This window comes from Balaenoptera physalus (genome assembly GCF_965194825.1).
Source record: "Balaenoptera physalus genome assembly, chromosome: 1".
In the NCBI taxonomy this organism is placed as follows: Eukaryota; Metazoa; Chordata; class Mammalia; order Artiodactyla; family Balaenopteridae; genus Balaenoptera; species Balaenoptera physalus.
In genome coordinates, this window is record NC_138882.1 from 138,263,869 (window position 1) to 138,283,001 (window position 19,133).

At 39.3% G+C, this 19,133-nt stretch overlaps 1 protein-coding gene across 1 annotated transcript in view; it reads right to left on the reverse strand.

Moving 5' to 3' along the window:
• Positions 1-4,363: 4,363 nt before the first annotated feature.
• IL23R (interleukin 23 receptor) overlaps positions 4,364-19,133 on the reverse strand; it is a 65,947-nt gene continuing 51,177 nt past the window's right edge. The window contains exons 7-10 of the mRNA XM_082421426.1: positions 16,796-16,885; positions 14,394-14,499; positions 11,795-11,885; positions 4,364-8,232 (exon numbers count right to left, since the gene is read on the reverse strand). Coding sequence (XP_082277552.1) covers positions 7,582-8,232; positions 11,795-11,885; positions 14,394-14,499; positions 16,796-16,885 — 938 coding nt within the window. The 3' untranslated portion in view covers positions 4,364-7,581. The remainder of the gene's footprint in view (positions 8,233-11,794; positions 11,886-14,393; positions 14,500-16,795; positions 16,886-19,133) is intronic.

The window sequence follows — 19,133 nt, forward strand, 5'->3', positions numbered from 1 at the left end:
ACAATAAATAAAGAAAAGGGAGGGGAGGAGAGTAGGAAGTATGGGGGGCAGGTTTCCAATTTTAGATAGAGTGACCAGGGAAGGCCCAGAGGTAGTGTGCTAGTGAGCAATGCAACAACCTTGGGGAAGAGCATTCCAGGAAGAGGGAACAGCAAGGCAAAGGCCCTGAGGTGTTTGCTAGGTGGCCAGGGGACAGAGAGAGGTACACCAGGTAGGGCTTCACAGGTCACTGTAGTGACTTGGACTACTATTGTTTGTGGGATGGGGAGCCATTGACAGGTTTTGAACAGACAACATGATTTTAGCAGGATCATCCAGTTACTGTATTGAAGATGATCTGTAGGAGACTTTTGCAATGACCCAGGCAAGGGATGATGGTGGTTTGAACTAGGGTGGTCGAGCAGAGGTAGTAAGAAGTGATTTAATTTCTGGATGTATTTTAAAGGTGGGGTGAATGGGTTTTCCTGAAAGAGTAGACATGAGGAGTAAGAGCAAAAAAAAAAAAAAAAAAATCAAGGATGACACCAAGGTTTGTGAGCAGTACTATTTACTGAGATGGGGATGCCTGTGAGAAGAGAAGTCTTGGGAGATCATCTTGTATTGGGTCTTACAGCCTGTGAGGAGGTGCAAATGGACATGTCAGACAGACAATTGAATGTATGAGTCTGGAGTTCAGAGTCAAGGTTGGGCTAATCTGTTTTCCTGACATGTAGATAGTGCTTTAAGCCACAAGAATGGATGCGATCACCAAAGGAGAAACAAAGGCCTGAGCTGTGGGGCCTCCAGCATTTATGTGACAGAGAGGCCTAGAAGAAACCTGAAAAGGAGGCTGAGAATGAGTAGCCAGAGAAAGAGGTCATGGGCTAGCGGTGTCCTGGGAGTGAAATGAAGAGAGTGTTTCAGGGAGGAGAGAGTAGTCAACTCAGTCAAATCTTCTTCTGCAAGGTACACCAAGATCCGTGTCCCTGTCCCAGAAAATAGGACGAGGAGAGAGAACATGAAACTCCAGTGATTGCCCAGGGTCACACACTTGGCATGTGATAGATTTGAGATTCAAAAACCCTGATTGTTTGACCTTTATCCAAGCTCTTAAAGGGAAAACAAAACAAAGTGTAGTCCACCTATTTGCAACATCAGTTGTATTTGTAGCTCTACATGCCTTTCTGCAAATTTTTGGTTAAAAAAATTTGGATTTTTAACAGAAGGATTTCCATGCTTAGTAAAACAAAGGAAACAAAATGGGGAAAAAATAAGAGTTTTAAAAAGTGCTTTTAAAAATCATCATTTCATTAAAGTTATGAGGATAGGCTGAAACCAACATCTAGCATTTTTCCAGAGTGTTTCTGGGTTTGTTTGTTTGTTGCATTCAGATTGGTTTTCTGCATTACTCTGGGCTTTAGTGAGCTCCTTCCCCATCCCTCACAAGGTTCTACATATGCTGCCTCTGTTCAATCAAGTAGAATCTCCGAAGTAGCATGCTGGATGGAATGTGCAATGAATACTAAAAAAGGAAAAATGAACCTGCAAATACTTGGCAGCTGGCAGCTTCTTAAAATCCTAATCTCATTTAATGAAATACAAGTGACTTTCAATTTTAGCTACTAAAATAATATTCTATGTTGAATACCAAAGTAAAATGAGTGCTGAACTTTGTTTAAATCCAGATGAGAAGAGGTTTTAAATAAGCATCACATCAGCCAGTATCCAATGAATATCAAATTTTGCATGTTTACCATGAAATCCTGAACACTGAAACAAAACAGCAGGAGTATGATGAGAGTTTAGGCCCTGAGGGTTGGTGTTGTTTAGTAGGTGGACATGAGCAGCCTGCACTACCTAAAATGCATGCTTTTCAACTTTTCTAGTCCTTTTTCCTCCTCTTCAGTCTGCAAGTCTAGTGACACTTCCTGCCTCTCCTCTCAGGTACCTCATATTCCCATTCTTGCTGTCTCCATTTAAGTATCTATCCCTTCCCCCAGACTCACATATGTGTGTACAGACATATAGAAGAGGATTCATTACAGGAATGGGTATACTAGTGAAAAATTGGAAACAATCTAAATGTCTGTTAACAGGAGAATAGGTAAATATATTAAAACACATTTATTCTATGGAATACTATGCAACTGTTTAAAGGAGTAAGATAAGGTTAAATATAATGATGTAAAGATTTCCAAGATACATTGATAGATGAAAATAACAAGTCACAGAATAATACTATATGTTAACCACTTAGGTAGAAAACATATTGGAAAGAACACCATTAACTTGTTGAGAGTCACTATTTTTGATGATGGGGATGACACATGGGAAGCAAGGGTGGGAAGAGGCACTGTCACTTTTCATTCCATTTACATTGGTATTGCTTAGATTTGTTTTTTTCATGTATAACTGTATAGCTTAAAACTATATATATATTTTACTATTGTACTCTTTCTTTCTCACTCACTTCTAATAAAATTCTCAGGCAGGATGTGAACAGAAAGAAACAGGTTTATGGACTTCCGCATCTCACACTTGGGTTCCAGTGTTTGACTATTTATGATTTCCTTCCTGTGCTCTGACAGAGTCACTAATTTTAGGTATGCCTTTATGGTTAGAAACTGCATTTTGTTTTGCTTGAATTTTTGAACCAGTGATCTCAAGAACTGTGTTTCTGCAACACTTGCTTAGTGTATATATATATATATATATATTTTTTTTTCCTCATAAAGCTAGGCCTGAATCCTCTTCCTACCCCAAACAAAAAGGGACCATTTATGAATAAGTTCTTAATTTGTTGCTAAATGCTAGTTATGAGAATTAGATAATAAGTTGTTTTCCTGTCATAAACATAAAGGAACTGCATCTTCAGAAAATCGATGTAAATTCTGTATATAAAAGATGCAGATTATTTATCCTAAATTAAGTTCAAAAGTGAAATTAGCAAAATGGCTAGGGTAGTCCTAACATGAAACATTAATTGGGATTTATTGGTGATAATCTTAGCAGTAGGAAAGAGACATAATAACATTCGATCAAACCTTTGTTAGATATCCTTGTAATATTGCCTTAATGATAGCATCCAAGAAAGTTGCACACAATCCACTCCATGAATCAGAATCCAATTATTTTATATTGGTTTCATGCTTTTACCCAAGAGAGATCCATAAATTGTTTTTAATCACTTCTTTTATCTTAAATCAATAGTGTCTGCCAAGTGGGTAATGTTTTCCATTAAAACATCATCTCCCTATAATTGGTATGATTACTTCATAAAGAGATAAACTGCAGCACAATTTGGCAGTCTTCGGGTTTATAAAATCTAATTATATTCACAACACAATATTTTATTCTTAGTAATCACAAAAAGAACATAAACTTGAACAAAACCCAGACATTTATGATGAAGTAACTGGAAAGAAACAAGTTAATTATTGCATATAGTACCACCTCTATTAGTAGTCTCCGAGAGAAAGCTTTTTACAAAGTCATTCAGAGTGCAGGGAGGTTCAAGGGAGTTCTGGTCCCCTTTGCCTGGTGGCAACCTTGTGGCTGAGATGGGGAGTTTAGTGCAATCCTGAGGTCCAGGCTTCTCAAGGCTGGGCTAGGACCCGGATCACCCAGGTGTGGACTAGAAATTCCCCAGCCTTGGATTTTCACACACAAGCCTATGCATGGATGCATAGGCTGCTTCAGCAGCAGCTACAGAGGAGGGGTAGCGGGGACAAGCATGAACGTCACCCTCTGTTTCCACAGAATACTTGCTTTCACTTGTTTTATATTTGGGGCTTCTGCAACAGATTTCACTTGGAGAAAGGGGATCAGTTGCTAAAATTTATTTTTGAAAACCTCTGCCCTATGCCATAGTCATGTTCTGCCTCTATGTCAAAGGGACTGAAAATAGAAGGAAAGGAAAGAAGCTGGGAACACCTTCTGACTGAACCAGGAGGGCCAAACAGCAACCCATGTTACCCAAAAACTGCTTGCTAAAACTCTAAAGCCCTCTTATAGCATCAATATTATTTCTAACTCTGGCAAAAACAAATTCCTAATTTAATAAAGGGTAAAACACACACACAAACCAAGAAGGTACCCCCAAATTGTACTTCAATTTTTCCTCCCCATATTGCTTCTGTGTAAGAAAAGAGAGGTAGGGGGCAAAGAAGATTCAAGAACAGGAGGAAATTGGATGCCCCTTAATCAGCTTCAGTATTGTCCAGAACCAAGGTGTTCCATTTTGCTTCAGCATCACTGCATATTAATCTACCTTTCTTTCTTTATATTTCTCTCCCCTTCTTTCCTCTCAATGGTATCTCGAGGGGCTTTTTCTTTCTTTCTTCCTCCTTCTCCGTAACCCACACCAATAAGTATGACACGTTCATTTAGGAAGCAGCAACTTAGAAAGATTGTGAGACTCAGAGAAAGAAAGTTAATAATAAGCCCAAGGGCTAGATGGAAAGATGAAAAGATACAAAGTTGTCCCCTAAAGCTACAGAAAATTCTGACTGAGGAAGGGACAGGTGGCAGAGGTCTGGGGTTAGGGGCAACTTGTCCAGGAGGGAAAGAAGTAGAGACGTTAGCTCTGGAGAATTCTTCTGTAAAAGGGACTTATCAGTTGCAAGCTGATTCTCACATGCAGCTCCTACCTGTGATTCAGATTGCAGTGTCCCCTCCTGGGAGAGACCTTCCCTGACTGCCCAGCTCAAAGTGGCCACCAAGTCCTTCTCTATCACATTATCCCATTTTACCTCTCTACATGGCACTCATTATCTGGTATTTTTCTTCTTTATTTTTTTCTGCCTCTCTCCATTTCCTATCCTCACCCTCTTCCCCACCAAAAGCTCACTGAAGGGCAGTGATTTGGTTCCATGTGCTATCTGCTTCTTGCAGATAGCTCTAAGGCTGCAGGGACTTGGCTGGTTTTGTTAACATCTATATTGGTTCAAAGTGCCTTACACATAGTAGGGGCATTCAACACTTCAGTGAATACTTGTTGAATAAAGAATCACAGAAAGATGGGCTTCCCTGGTGGCACAGTGGTTAAGAATCTGCCTGCCAATGCAGGGAACATGGGTTTGAGCCCTGGTCCGCGAAGATCCCACATGCCGCGGAGCAACTAAGTCCGTGCACCACTACTACTGAGTCTGCGCTCTAGAGCCCACAAGCCACAACTACTGAGCCCGCATGCCACAACTACTGAAGCCCACGCACCTAGAGCCCATGCTCTGCAACAAGAGCAGCCAGGATAATGAGGCGCACCACAACAAAGAGTAGCCCCTGCTCACAGCAACTAGAGAAAGCCCACGCACAGCAGCGAAGACCCAATGCAGCCAAAAATAAATAAAATAGATAACTTTATTAAAAAAAAAAGAATTATAGAAAGAAAACCCTTTGCCGTTTACCAAGGTTGCATTGTGATGAAGCAGTTGAAATTTTCTCTGAGTTGGGGCAATGGCAAGCATATTGCTTTGTTTATAGGTATAGCCTCAAATTTTAGTCCATTGGGACCAACAAGGGCCAATGGCATGGATGGAACTAGAAGTGTCTCCTCCATTCTTAATGTGATGTGGGTGTGAGGAGGACACTATAGGAAGAGAAAGCAGCCCCCTTCCTGCTCCAGGGGGACAAGAAGGAGATGTTCTAAAGGAAGCACTGACTGCATTGAAAGCACACACAGAAGATCAAATAATGCTGCAATCCTATAAGCTTGACAAAAGCTTTTTTGATGTGTGGCAGGTTACAGTTATACTGAAATACACTATGAAAATATTTTTCACTTGTTAACAGATGTCTTCAGCAGATTGGTAAACATCAAAGATTCATCTTGGTCTTTTGTTATTTCTATCTCAAATACTACCTGCCTCTTTGCTTCATTATATTCTCCCACTGGATAAGGAATAACACAAAGGCATATGACCATTTACAAGTCAAGATATTTAATATTAGCATTTCATTAGTGATTTAAAATATACACCTTTCAGAATATGTGAAGTACAACAAATATATACATATTTTAGGGTAAACAGAATAGAATTTCACAGCAGGAGATACATTTTTTACACTAATATTATGTTCATTTTGGAGCACAATGGCTTTAGTAAATGATATCAAGTAAAATAAAGAGGACCATCGAGGCAAAAAAAAGAGATGAATTGTGATAAATTATTTATATGTTGGACATTAAACAGTCTTCATAGACAGAGTGACCAAATGATTTATCATCCAAAGGGATGTTTCTGAGAGGGAAAAGGCACACTGGCCATAATTAACACTGGGACAACAGGCAAAAACCAGGATAAACCAGGATGTGTGGTCATCCTCCTCATGGGGACACTTAATGACAACAAAACTGCTTTTGTGGTTTTTTTTTTTTCAAAAGCCAAAACAAAACAAAATAGCTTGCTCATGTGCTAACAACCGGTCCTTTTTTGATTAACTGCTTTGTTTGCTAAAATAAAACTATTTAATCTGAATATAAATTATTGCTGACAACTGTTAGAAGAGGAAGAGAAACTCAATGGGTAATCTATTCAATTTTCAAATTGTTCTGATCATTAGAAAAAAGTTCCCCCTGATGTAAAAATTAATCATAATAGAGAAGTCTGCTGGGTACCATTTCTCAGTTAAAATATGCATTTTATATTTTTAAGATCACCCACTTCCAGTATTGACCTGGTTGGCAGATAGAGTTCATCTCCAGTCCCAGCCCTTATTGACTGCGGCCATCAGGAGCACGGTGTTGAGAGGATTCTGAGACCACCTTAGGGCTCAGCAGAAAGGCACATGGTGGTGAGTTGGAGATGTTTACAGGAGACCTAGGATATGGGGCAGTGACAGGTGTGGCAAGCATTGCCATCCTAGATTTGGAAAAATACCTGGTTTAACAATAATTTTCTGACAGATATCTAATACAAAAGAAATAATTACACCTTGTTGATCCTGCATCTTCTACCTCAATAAGTCTACTACAGTGTAATTAATACACCAACTACATCACAGGAGAACAATGCCATCACTCTGAACTGGAATGAAGACAACTATCTCATGATTTCCACACATCACTGTTTTACAACTCTCTCAGTCCAAAATCAAAATAAGGAAGATCAAATTCTTAACATCTGAATAGAAAGTAGTAGGGCAAAAATCCAACACAGTAAACATGCAATTAATTGTTCCTCTGTTTCCATCCCTTACCTATTTTGTTGTCTGTGGGCTGTATTTTTATCTACTCGAGAGAACACTAAGTAATAAAATGAAAATTAAACTTGCTTTTCCTCTTGTAAGCGCATACTAATATCTCGATTTCAAAGAACGATTTTCAGCATTTATTTCACTACCACATACTTTGTATTATTTATCCTTCATACAAAAGAGAGATCTGTTTTGTGCCTTGTAATGAGGCAAATTAAAAAAGATATAGTTGATACATCTTCTAAAATATAGGAGGCATCCCTAATATTGTTGCTGCTTTTGTGGCCATGAATTATGTTCCATCTTTGGATCTTAATTCTCCAATTAAAAAAAAATAGGGCAGAATTAAATTTGTGTTGAGGGAGAGAGCCATCTTCAAATTGCAAGGCAGCTTTTGACTACACAGCTCTACTTTTCTAAGAATGTAATCCTGTTGAAGTGGCTTTCCAAAATATTTTGTGGAAAATAAGAATGTATAGATGGTAACGCCTCGTTCATGCTCCCCAAACAGGTGACGAATTCATCAGGCAGCAGGGTCTGTTCTGGAATAGTTTCATTTGGTGATGTATTTTCCAAAAGCATGGTGGTTTCCCCCTCTACAGGGTTTTGCATGTCTGGAGGACTGCATTCTCCTTGATTTAAAATGAGGCTTAATTCTTCAAGAAATAGTGTGTTGCTTAGCGAATTCATACTTGAGACAGAGAAAGAAAAATTAGGATATTTTTTAAACCTGGCATTCTTTCCCAGGTTTAAGCAATCAGCTGGTGGTTCCAGAGCTGAGGAAGCTGTTTCATCATTATTGCTGAGATGGTTTCCCCCAGTGAGAAAATTTGAAATCTGGGGTTTATACCCAGTGTTGAGATCAGGAATATATACAACTGTAGTGTTGGTGAGTAGTGACTTTTGCAGGCTGTCGTTTGTCTCCAGGGATCCTGTATTCTTTTCCCTCTTGTAGTCCATGGGTTTTTCTTCTGGGAGAAAGATTTCTATCTCTGTAATCACTGGATCAACATATAGGACCTGTTCGCTGGAATTATTATTCATAAATTCACTTTTTTCCTAGAAAGAAAAGACATTGTTTTATTTTACAAAAGAAGTTTAAAGGAGCCAACTGGATAATTGAGGAAGGACTGGAATTTTGCTTTCCCTCAACTTTCCTTTCCCCCTCATTTTTCTTCATATTGTTTCTCTTCCCATATGATTTCCTCCTTTTGTCTTTTGTTATCCTGCTCCATTCCAAATGTTTGTTAAATTCTCCCAGGAGGAGACTGAAGGAAAGGAGTAATAAAAATAATCCATGCTGTAAGCACATGCCTTTATTTAAAAATTTTAAAGAGAAAGAAGCCTCTTTCATATTAACTTGCAAATTATTTCAGGGCCTTTTAAAATTTTGGACTATTTCTTAATATTATAGTTCCTTTCTACAAGAAAATACTTTGTTGCTTAAATAAAAGAAAGTTGGCGGGGGTGGGGGTAGTGCGTGGAGAATCCTATTTTGCTTCCATTTGAGAATAAGGTTGTAGTAAATGCTTTGTGCTGTGGTCCTAAAAGTGTGCAGCTAGCTGCTCACAATTCAGACATGTCTGTGATGATCAATCAGGAGGGTAGGTGAAGAAAGTTTTTATTTGTATAAAAGCCTGATGACTCTTCTGGTAAGAAAAGGACCCGAGGCCTTCCAGCTGATGGCTGGTTTCCCAGGGCAAATAACTCCCACCCAGCGCAATTACAAAATTATAGCCACTTGCTATGGACTGAATGTTTGAGTCCCTCCAAAATTCATATGCTGAAGCCTTAACCCCCAATGTGATGGTATTAGGAGGTGGGGCCTTTGGGAGGTAGTTAGGTCATGAAGGTGGAGCCCTCATGAATAGGATTAGTGTTCTCATAAGAAAAGACACGAGAGAGCTGATCTCTCTGTCTGCCGTGTGCGGACACAACCAGAAAGCAGCCATCTGCAAGAGAGCTCTCACCAGGAACCAGATCTGCTGGTGTCTTGATCTTGGACTTCCCAGCCTCCAGGACTGTGAGAAATAGATGTTTGTCATTTAAGCCACCCAGTCTATGGTATTCTGTTGGAGCAGCTTGAACTGACTAGAACACTACCCCTTAGTCTTTGGGCGGAAAACAAAACCTCATCTGAAGGAAACCCTAAGGTTCATTTCTAATTCCAGGAGCCCTGAATGGGAAGGAAGTTTGACAAAGATGAAGACCTTGAATAAAGCAGCGTGAAGGGTCATTCAAATTTTCTTCGGCTCTGCCTCCCCAAGGCACTTGCCAGGTTTGGGTTGGGAAGGGCAGACATGTAGTCATGGGTCAGATGAAGTCAAAGGAACTAGAGTTGCTATAGTAAACTGAGAGGAAGGGGGTGTTTTCCCCTCTTCAGGCTGGCAGCTGAGTGGAGAAGCGGATGGGAGTCAGACCATAGTGAAGGACATGGAAAAGCAACAGGGACTATCCAATGTGAGGACAGTAAAAGAAGAGGAGAATCTGATCACAGTGAGGGCAGGGACAATTCTCTGAATCACAGAATGTCCCCAGTTCCCTAGGATAACTAGTGGGGGAGCAAGACAGAACGACTAAGTGGAATGCATATCAAGACCACAGTATTTATTAGTTGTAGTTTGGTGACTATGTACTTGTCCTTCAGTCAGTTGTTAACTATGTACTTTATTCTATATGTGGGTTCAGTTATTCCAGACCACCCATCCACCGTGTAGGCAACATTACCTCCTTCAAAATCAACCACGTCCACACCCTTTCTCTCCTTCAAGGATCCAGAGACAAGGATCCCTCTTGCTCCAGGTGAGCCTTTCCTCCTCATCCCTTCATAGTCGTGCTTGATCAGTCCCCTCCCTCCCCCGCCCCCCCCCCCCATACTAGTCCTCTCAAGCCCGTTCAATTTAGTACAAACACGCTTCTGAGTCCATACTGCTCTGGAGCTACTGTTAATACATTCATCGCATCAGTATTGAGAGTACTTGATCATGTGTCAACATAGCCCTTTTCTTACTTCCCTTCTAGTCTATACTCATCAAAAGATGTCTCCACTCTCAGTCCCCTTCCATTCACTTCTAACTGAACCCCTGGACCGGGACCACCAGTGACCTGCTCCTTGTCACGTTCCACAGATGCATTCCACTTCTTATGTTACAGACCCTCTACAAAGACAGCACAAGGACCCTTGCTTCTCGACACTTGGCCCACAACTCACGATGCTCATTTCTCTACCTTCCCATTCTGCCTCTTTCCTAGGACCATTCCTATTCCAACGGACACCCCCTCACTGACTCCTCGCTGTCTTTAGCAATAGTTTTCAACCCCTTAACAGTGTTCTCAGCATGGGCTGTGTAGTGGAATCACTTGGGAAGCTTTGGAAAATGCTGAGGCCTGGGTCTCCCCCTGCCCTCCCTCCCCCAAAGACCCTGGGTTGTGGCCTGGGAATCAGGATTCTAGCATGCAACCAAGGCTGAGAACTGTTGCCTTAGAGACTCACCTGGGGCTAGGGAAGGAGTTGGTTAATGGGCTCACTAGATCTCCAAATAGAGCCACTTTTTCTTGTTTTACAAATACTTGTCTTCCTCACATCATTTGAACAAAGGGTTCCTAGGCTAAAAATAACTTTTTTTTCAAGTTTGAAAACTACTGATTGGCAGAATGAAGTCTGAGTTCCATAATAAGGCCTCCTGTGATCTGATCCCACTCTGCATTCCCACATTATTCCAGCCACTCCTCACATCAAGTGTTTCCACAAAGCAACACCCAACATGCTCTTCTCACCTCTGCCTTTGCTCATGTAGCCTGTCTATTTTGAATGTCTTTCGTTTCTCCTGAGCAACTCCTTCCTGTCTTTTAATATGTTTCCTCTATACTCGCATCCTGTTTGGTCTCATCTCTGTCGCTGTACTACGTCACTGCATTGCAATGCTTGAATGATGTGTCTGTCCCATCACCTGAGTTTTGAACCCCTTGACAGCCAGGCTGGAGAGCCAGAAAGTGTAGCAGCACACATAGCAGATGACTTCCCCTCTTCCATAATCAGCAGCAGCTCCTCCATAACCGGCAAAGTCCCCTGTAGCCTCAGGGCCTTCCTGGGGCACACTTCTATTCTTTGCTAAACTGGAAACCTGGCCCACCCCTGGTGACGCCATCTGCCATAGTCTCCTCACATTCATCTTCTCGAATTCCACTGGGTCTCAGGAGCAAAGTGGTGTCCTCCTTGGGCTCCACCTGCTTCTGCAGTCTCATGTAAAACAGAAGCCCCTTTGTGTCTCTGAGGCTTGATCTATTGAGATTTTCTTCCCTCTTCCTTTTGTCCCTGAAGACACCTTCCAATTGCTTGGCCACCAAGTGGCTCTGGCACCTTGCTTACAATCTTGCATTCACTCTTCTCTTTTGAATGGCATTGCTTCTCTCTTTCATCTCTCGTTTCTTCCCCTAGTCCATTTTCTCATCTCTCTTAAGTATGATTTGAAATATGTATAATTTTATCTCTACATAAGCTATACAGTTGTGCAAATATGCACACATATTTCTTTATTTGAATGGAAATTCTACTCTAATTATTGGACTGCACTCTTGGTTTCAGCTGCCATTTAGTTTGTATTTGATGGTGTTTGGTTACCTGTAGCATTTTCACAACATTGCTATTTTCTATATTAGGTATCTCTTCATAAAGCCACTTCGGTATTAGCAATAAGATTCTTCTTTTAATTCTAAAAAACAAAAAATGGCTAAGAATAAGCATCTTACTTGAGGATTGGTGCAGGCAATCATCTAGGAGATTAGGAAATCAACTAGAATGGAATGCATAATTAAAACCAAACTTTCCGATGCAGAAACTAAGATTTCCATCTCTTACTTTAAAAAGTTATGTGGGAAGTTGATTCAATATCTTTTCAGATTTTCCTCTTCTCTCTATTGCTCTGCCTGTCTCTAATGAGCCGGAACATTACAAAACACTCACACTAGATTCAAGATAAATGGGAGAACCACCCAGGAAGTGAAACTATACACATGTTAAATATGGCAAACCATTATAAGCAGAGATGTCAGTGTGGAAAAGTTTGTAAAACCTAAGGGATATTTTGTGAAAGTTTCCAAGGGGACCATAACCACAGAGAAATATTAAAGAAGAGAATTTCATATAATAAAACTATAATATTTGAGCTCCTCTAATTGTAATGATTCTAAATAAGGTTGCGATGATAGTGGTGGCTCCAGACTTTCCTTATGTAGTTGGAGCAGGAGTCCGGGGAAGTTGTCTTGCAGTTGTGTGGCATGGTGAGAACACCAGTTTTTACTTAGGCTGTGTGCTTATTACGGATCTCTGGGATCGGGTGATGGAAGGAAGAGTGAGAAGCTGTAAACACCTCACTTTTCCTCCTAAGCTACCCCTTGGCACTGCCACTGTGTTGAAAGCACTTCCTGCATTTACGTAAAAATTGATTTGAGCAAAAATGTTGTCCCGGGAGCTTCGAAGAGACTACACTGATCTCTGGCACATCATTATGTGTTAACAATGCACCACAACAGATCAGACTCTTGTTATCTGTTTATGCAGCTTCTCTAAGAACTTTTACTAAGTAACAACCAAACTAGCTGCATGGACTTTGCTTGCCCAATTTGACCTTGAACTGTAGGGTAAAAAATAATTTCTTTACACATATTTATACAATGTTTTATAGTTCAGTTTTTAAAATAATTCACACTCCCTTTGTATACCTAAAATTAGACGAAATTAGTAAGTTCATGCTATTGAAGAAAAGTTTTTATACAGCATACTGATACAGTGAGAAAAATATATATGTGTGTGTGTATATATATATATAGATACCACTCTTGTTTTCATTATATTTAAAATTGTTTTGCTCTCCATTTTCCAGTTCTGTTTCTGAAATAAGGCTTTTATAAATAATGTAAAGTTATAGTAAAAACAGTATCTGCTCATATATAAAATAGTAATACTGGAATTATCTCTAGTTTTATCTTTTTAAAAAGAATGCTTATTTAAATAATTAAATTACCAAAGAATTGTTTTATTTTCTTATTTATTGTTACCAGTAGGAAGTTAATTTTTAGTTCGTAACAAACTTAATGTTATTTAAAATTTTACACTCTCTAGGACATCTTTGGATAATAACACAAATATTAATATGCTTATGCACTACAAGTTGGAACATTAAGATATTTCAAAGGATTTTATAATCAAGTATATTTTAAAACAACCTAAAATAAAGTTCCATATTAGTTTTCTCACCTCACAAGGGTACCAGGGATATATTTAATGTGTAATTTAAAAGCTTAGGTTTTGAGGAAAAAGCCTACGTAAATTAAAAAAAAATATCACTAGTGTACTTTATTCACAATAGCTCATTCTGAATCTCTCTACTGCATTTTGATTATAAATTTCAGAGAAAGAAGGATTATCTCATGAAGCAAGTGATGGCAAGAAATAGAAACTCAGTGCCAATTAGGCAAAGAACATTCACATGTGTTAAATTTGTGCATCACTGGACGAACTGGGGGACTGCCACATCAAACAACTCTATTAACCAATTAGAAATAGTGCATCTGGTAAAATTTAGGGTGTCAAAGGCCTTGCTTCCCTCAAAGTCTCATTTTAAAATAATTAGGCATTGATCTTTATTATACTAATACCATATTGGAAAAAAATGACTGAAGGAGGCCAAGGGGAATGGGCATTGGGGCTGGATGCTAAAACACTAACACGATTGATATCAAAGTGATGAATTCACACGTTGCCACACTTCTCTTCACATTGATTCAGGGGATTTGCTTGGGTAGAACTTGAGGTAGGTTACGACTTAACTACTGTGAAGAATTCAGGCACTGTAGACAGACTTGAGGGCACAATGAGAAGGCTGCGTAGGGAAAGAGAGAACATGGGCTGAGACATCAGCTGCGTCTGGACTCCTGGCTTAGTGTTTGGTGACCTTGGGCTGAGCACTTAACCTCTCTAAGCCTCGTGTAAGTCATCTGTAAAATAGGCCACTGAGCTTTTCTGGCAGGATCTTGCAAGGATTAAACGAATGACATTTGTAAAGAGTTTGGCATGGGTGGGTACTCATTAAAGTTTCTTCTGTTTTGTCTTTCTCTCAAGAAAAATGTTGATGAACTTTTCTAGTAAATCACAGAATTGACTACATTTTGATGGTACCAATATATGTCTAAATGAGAAAACAAATTGTACAAAAACTTACTCAGTTCTGAGCGATCTGTTAAATATCCCAATCAAAGAAAGAATTGATAAAATAACGGCAAAGAAGACCATTCCCAATAGAAGCCCAATGTCTTGTTGCCTATTGTCTGAAAGGAAAGAAAAATAATTTTAGGTATAATTTCCATCTATGTGACGCCAGAATCATTGTTCTCTCTACTCTGCTCCAAGTGAAGGTCATTGATCTCAAAGGAAATAGGAAGGGGAAATAAAATTAACCTTTACCTTGGGCTGTGAAGTGACTGCCCTTCCAAACTGCACAACAATACCTTTTGTTTGAGGGAATTGGGCTGCATGTATCTGATGTCAGTGAATTGAGTCTCTGGCAGATGTGGTCAGCATTAGACATTTTTCTGAGCTTGTGCTTGCATATTTTATATAAAAAAGGTTTAGTGATAAACATCGTTAGGTTTGTTCGACACAAGTGAGAATTCCCAATTGCTTGCGACAGAGTCTAAAGCTGGCCACAATCACAACTGAGTAGTTTTTTTTTTTTAACCTTTTGTACAAGACAGAAGTTATGTACAACTTGTCACCATTCTTCGAAATTTATTGTTCATGAATTTTTTCCTGCTGAAAAAGAACATTCACTCTACTTAGAACAATATATGTTATAAGAGAGAAATCCAAATTGCCATATATCTTACACTGACATTTTATTTTAAAAACAATGCTTTTTTTGAATTTTGAAGTGGAATTAATCACCTGTAATCTTTAAATAATTATTATATTCAGCATGTGTTACCTACCAGGCTCATCCCATTTTCTCCCTAGTACATGAAAAACCCTATTTTCTATTTTCAAATGTAAACTTTAATTTGGACATGACTTGTCATGCTGGAGTTGGTTCTGAGCCATGCTGGGTGTTGGCCCCTTCCATCCTCCTTCCTCCCTCGCTTTGGCAGACGTTTATTGGATACTTACCACGTGTCAGACACTGAATTGGCCCTGCCCTAGTTATTCCCCAGCTGCACCTAACATACTCTTGGGCATCTCCACGCTGTCCAGCCCCTCTCCTAAAGCCACTGGTGGGCCAGGGCCAGTGTGGCATGGAATTAGTGTTTTCCTAGGACTAAAATACTATTGCTAAGGATTTCAAGCAACTAACGGGAGGTACTGGCTTCCACATATCCTTGTGCATTAGTCCTGGAGGAGGATGAGGAATTCCCAAGTTAACATGGGGCCAGGTAAAGGGGTTTGAGGAGTAGAGCAGAGTCACCAAAAGAATAACCTGAGATACCTGGGTTCAAACTAGGTGCTGCCGCTTATCAGCTCTGTAACATCAGAGCATAATAATGAACTTGCTGAAGCTCAAGTTTCCTCTTCTGTAAAATAATACCTATCTAACAGAGCAGGCATGAGTTCGTAGCCTCCACAATTCCCACAGAAATATCAAGGTGCAGGTCTGTGCAGGCATTTGTAATTAGGGATCTGTGCTGAACCTAAGCACTTGGCCCATAATTGATTCACGACACAAATTCAGAGTACCCTTACATTGCTTCATTTCCTTTATAACACTTGCTGCCACCTTCCTTTTCTTGTTTTGTTTGTGGTTTCCCCCACTCCCACCCCACCCTGTCTGTCTGGAATGGAAGCTCCATGAAGACAGGGGCTTTGTTCATTTTTTTCAGTGCTGATTCCCCGGTACTCAGAATAGTGCCTGGCACATAAAATATGTGCCTGGCAACATAGAATATTTTTTGAATAAATAAACGGAAGTCCAAAGAATATCAATATCACCTGCCAAAGATTTATACTATTCTTGCCAGATTTCTGTGCAAGGAGATAAATGCTCTACAACCTGATCTAATATCTTTTTTATGCCTAAAACATTTAGGTATGCTTATCAATGGAAAATACTAAGTCATACTAACAAATAAAATGGGAGCTGGTTTGTATAAGAGAAAGAGCACAGACTTCAGGATTTGAAAATTGGATTTGAATTTTAGTCCAAACAAGTTCCTCAACCTCTCTGAGCTCCAGTTTTCCCATCTATAAAATAGATACATAGCACTTACCTCAACAGGTTGTTTTGAAGATTGATAAAGATTTTGAAGATTGAAAAAGATGATGTATATGAAATTCCTAGCACATGGTAGACACTGAAATAATGGTATTTTTTAGGAAGAATTTTTGAGGTCTTGAGCCCCAGCACCAATTGAAATGAACATGTATCTAACCCAGAGCAAAAGCTGGCAAAATCTACCTAAACCAATCCTTAAATTCAATTTTAAGCAGATTTTTGTTTGATTATTTTCCTATGGAAAGCATGTGGCATATCTTACTGTCAAGAAACTTATGGCTGACACATGACTTTTCAGTATGGAGCATTCAAATGGATGATTAATAAAGACTACTCAACAAACCTAAGCAGTATTTTCTTACCAGAAGTAAGGTGTCCTTCAAAGATGGAAGCAATTAGAAGCCCAGAATTCTGAGTATCATGTTGAAATGATTGCAGTGTGACCTGGGGAACTTTTGAACAAAAAGAAAACAGTGTCAGCTTTTTACTTTTTGCACTTGGGTTACCCAATTTCCTAAGAGAGTTTCTTCACTTGTTTGGAGATGATTAAAGTAAACCAGTAACTTTAATAGGCTGGAAAGATGGAGTAAAAGCAAAAACTGTGTGTGTGTGTGTGTGTGTGTCTTCTTCTTTTTATTAAATTGGGTAAATCGTAAAGGAGGAAACATTCAAAGGACAATAAAAACTACCTAGGGTTTGTAAGACTTGAAGGTGTGGCCACTAATTTCATGAGGCTTCTAGGCAACAAATTCCAAGGAGCTTTATTTCATTCACCGAGCCAGAAAAAAACACACAACTGGTCTCTACTTGATTCCTTCCAATAGATGACGCAATAAAGTTTAGGTTTCCTTAAGAGCCTCCAAGATGTGTTACTTTTGCCTTTGCACAGTCTTAGAGATGCTGTTCGTGAACAGCCTCTTGGCTTCATATAAGAAGCCCAGTTTTGATTAGCAGACACTTTGAGGTTATAACATAAGGGTGGAATGCCATTAACGACTTCCCTCTGCTCCTTCCCCGCGGGCAAGGATCCTGGCCAGCCCTGTCTACCCATAAAGCCTGTCAGAACACTGCTAATGAAATCTTCTGACCAGGGTGGGGTCAGCTGCCTTGGTAGCTAACTTGTTTTCAGTCTGAACTCAGAAGAGTCCTGGATGGGCTTCCCTGGTGGCTCAGTGGTTAAGAATCCGCCTGCCAATGCAGGGAACACGGGTTTGAACCCTGGTTGGGGAAGATCCCACATGCCGCGGAGCAACTAAGCCCGTGCACCACAACTACTGAAGCCCGCGCACCTAGAGCCCATGCTCCACAACAAGAGAAGCCACTGAATAAGTAGCCCACACACCTCACCTCAATGAAGACCCAATGCAGCCAAAAAAATAATAATGATAATAATAAAATAAAATAAATAAATTTATAAAAGAAAAAAAAGGAGTCCTGGAGTTTCCTTACCCACCTCCTCCCTCCTGATAATTAAAAGCTGCCAGAGGTGACTTCAAGGACACAATTCTCCCAGCTGACAGAAGATATTCCTGAAAATGGTTCTAAGCTCTGGACCTCCAAGAGGGCCTCAAGCCCTATTTATTCAGTCATTCTGATTTCAGTGTTCAAATTCTTCTATTAAAAGAATTACTTTGGGGGCCAGGGAGAAATCACAACTTGAGGTGTCCTTAACTGCTACGGAGATATCATAGGCTTGTATAACATGCTATGTGGCCAGGGCAACTCTCTTTGAGAAAAATATCAGAGTTCCGATAAAAAGATTCCTATGGGTCTTTGGAAATGTTTTAAAAAGGCTGATCTGGGTGCAAACACAAGCTCGATTGAAGAGTAGTTTTCTAAGAACAATGGGTAGGGAATTTTAGAAGATGAAAACATCAGAAAAGCCAAAAGTTCTTTCCTGTGTTTTTATTCTCACTTCTCCACAGCAAGAGGGAAATGTTTCACTGTGAATTGTGACAAATCAGAAACTCTTTCTGGCTCCTCAATGCTTCACTATGTCTCTTTTTTCCATAAGTATGTGGTTCCATCCCCAGTGGTCAACAGCCAGGTTTATTCATCTAAATTAGTATTTTACAGGCTTATGTTCATTCTCAGGGAGCCCAAGCAGGAGTCTGCATCTACATTATTTTACAATTTTAAGAAAAATATTACATTAAAATGTAACACAACTTTCAATTTTGCAAAATCATGGGTTTATAGCATATGTTGCTGGATTATTTTTGTTTTCACTTTTATTATTTTAAAATTAGCATTTTTATTAAAAAATAATATGTGGTGCTGTTGGCTTTTAATACAGGTTAATATAATTCTGTTGTATAAACTACAGGTGGTTATTTGGCAATGAAACATCAGTTATTAATTTGCATCACATAAAAATAATTTTCATATCGGACTAGGGCTTTATTAGCCCTAATAGAGAACAAACATAATCTTCCTTTAGAGTCTTTTTGTTATCATAGTTGCAAGTCAACCAGGTGTATTAATTTAAATTAGATTAAAGTCATTTAAAAGAGATGCTTAATTATAAGAGGGTAATTTCACAAAGAATCAGATATCTGAAGTAAGACAATTTATAAACAAAACTGTCAGAGAAGAAATCAAGCCAATGACAAATTTTTTTTATTAATGTTTATTGGAGTATAGTTGCTTTACAATGTTGTGTTAGTTTCTGCTGTACAGCAAAATGAATCAGTTATACGT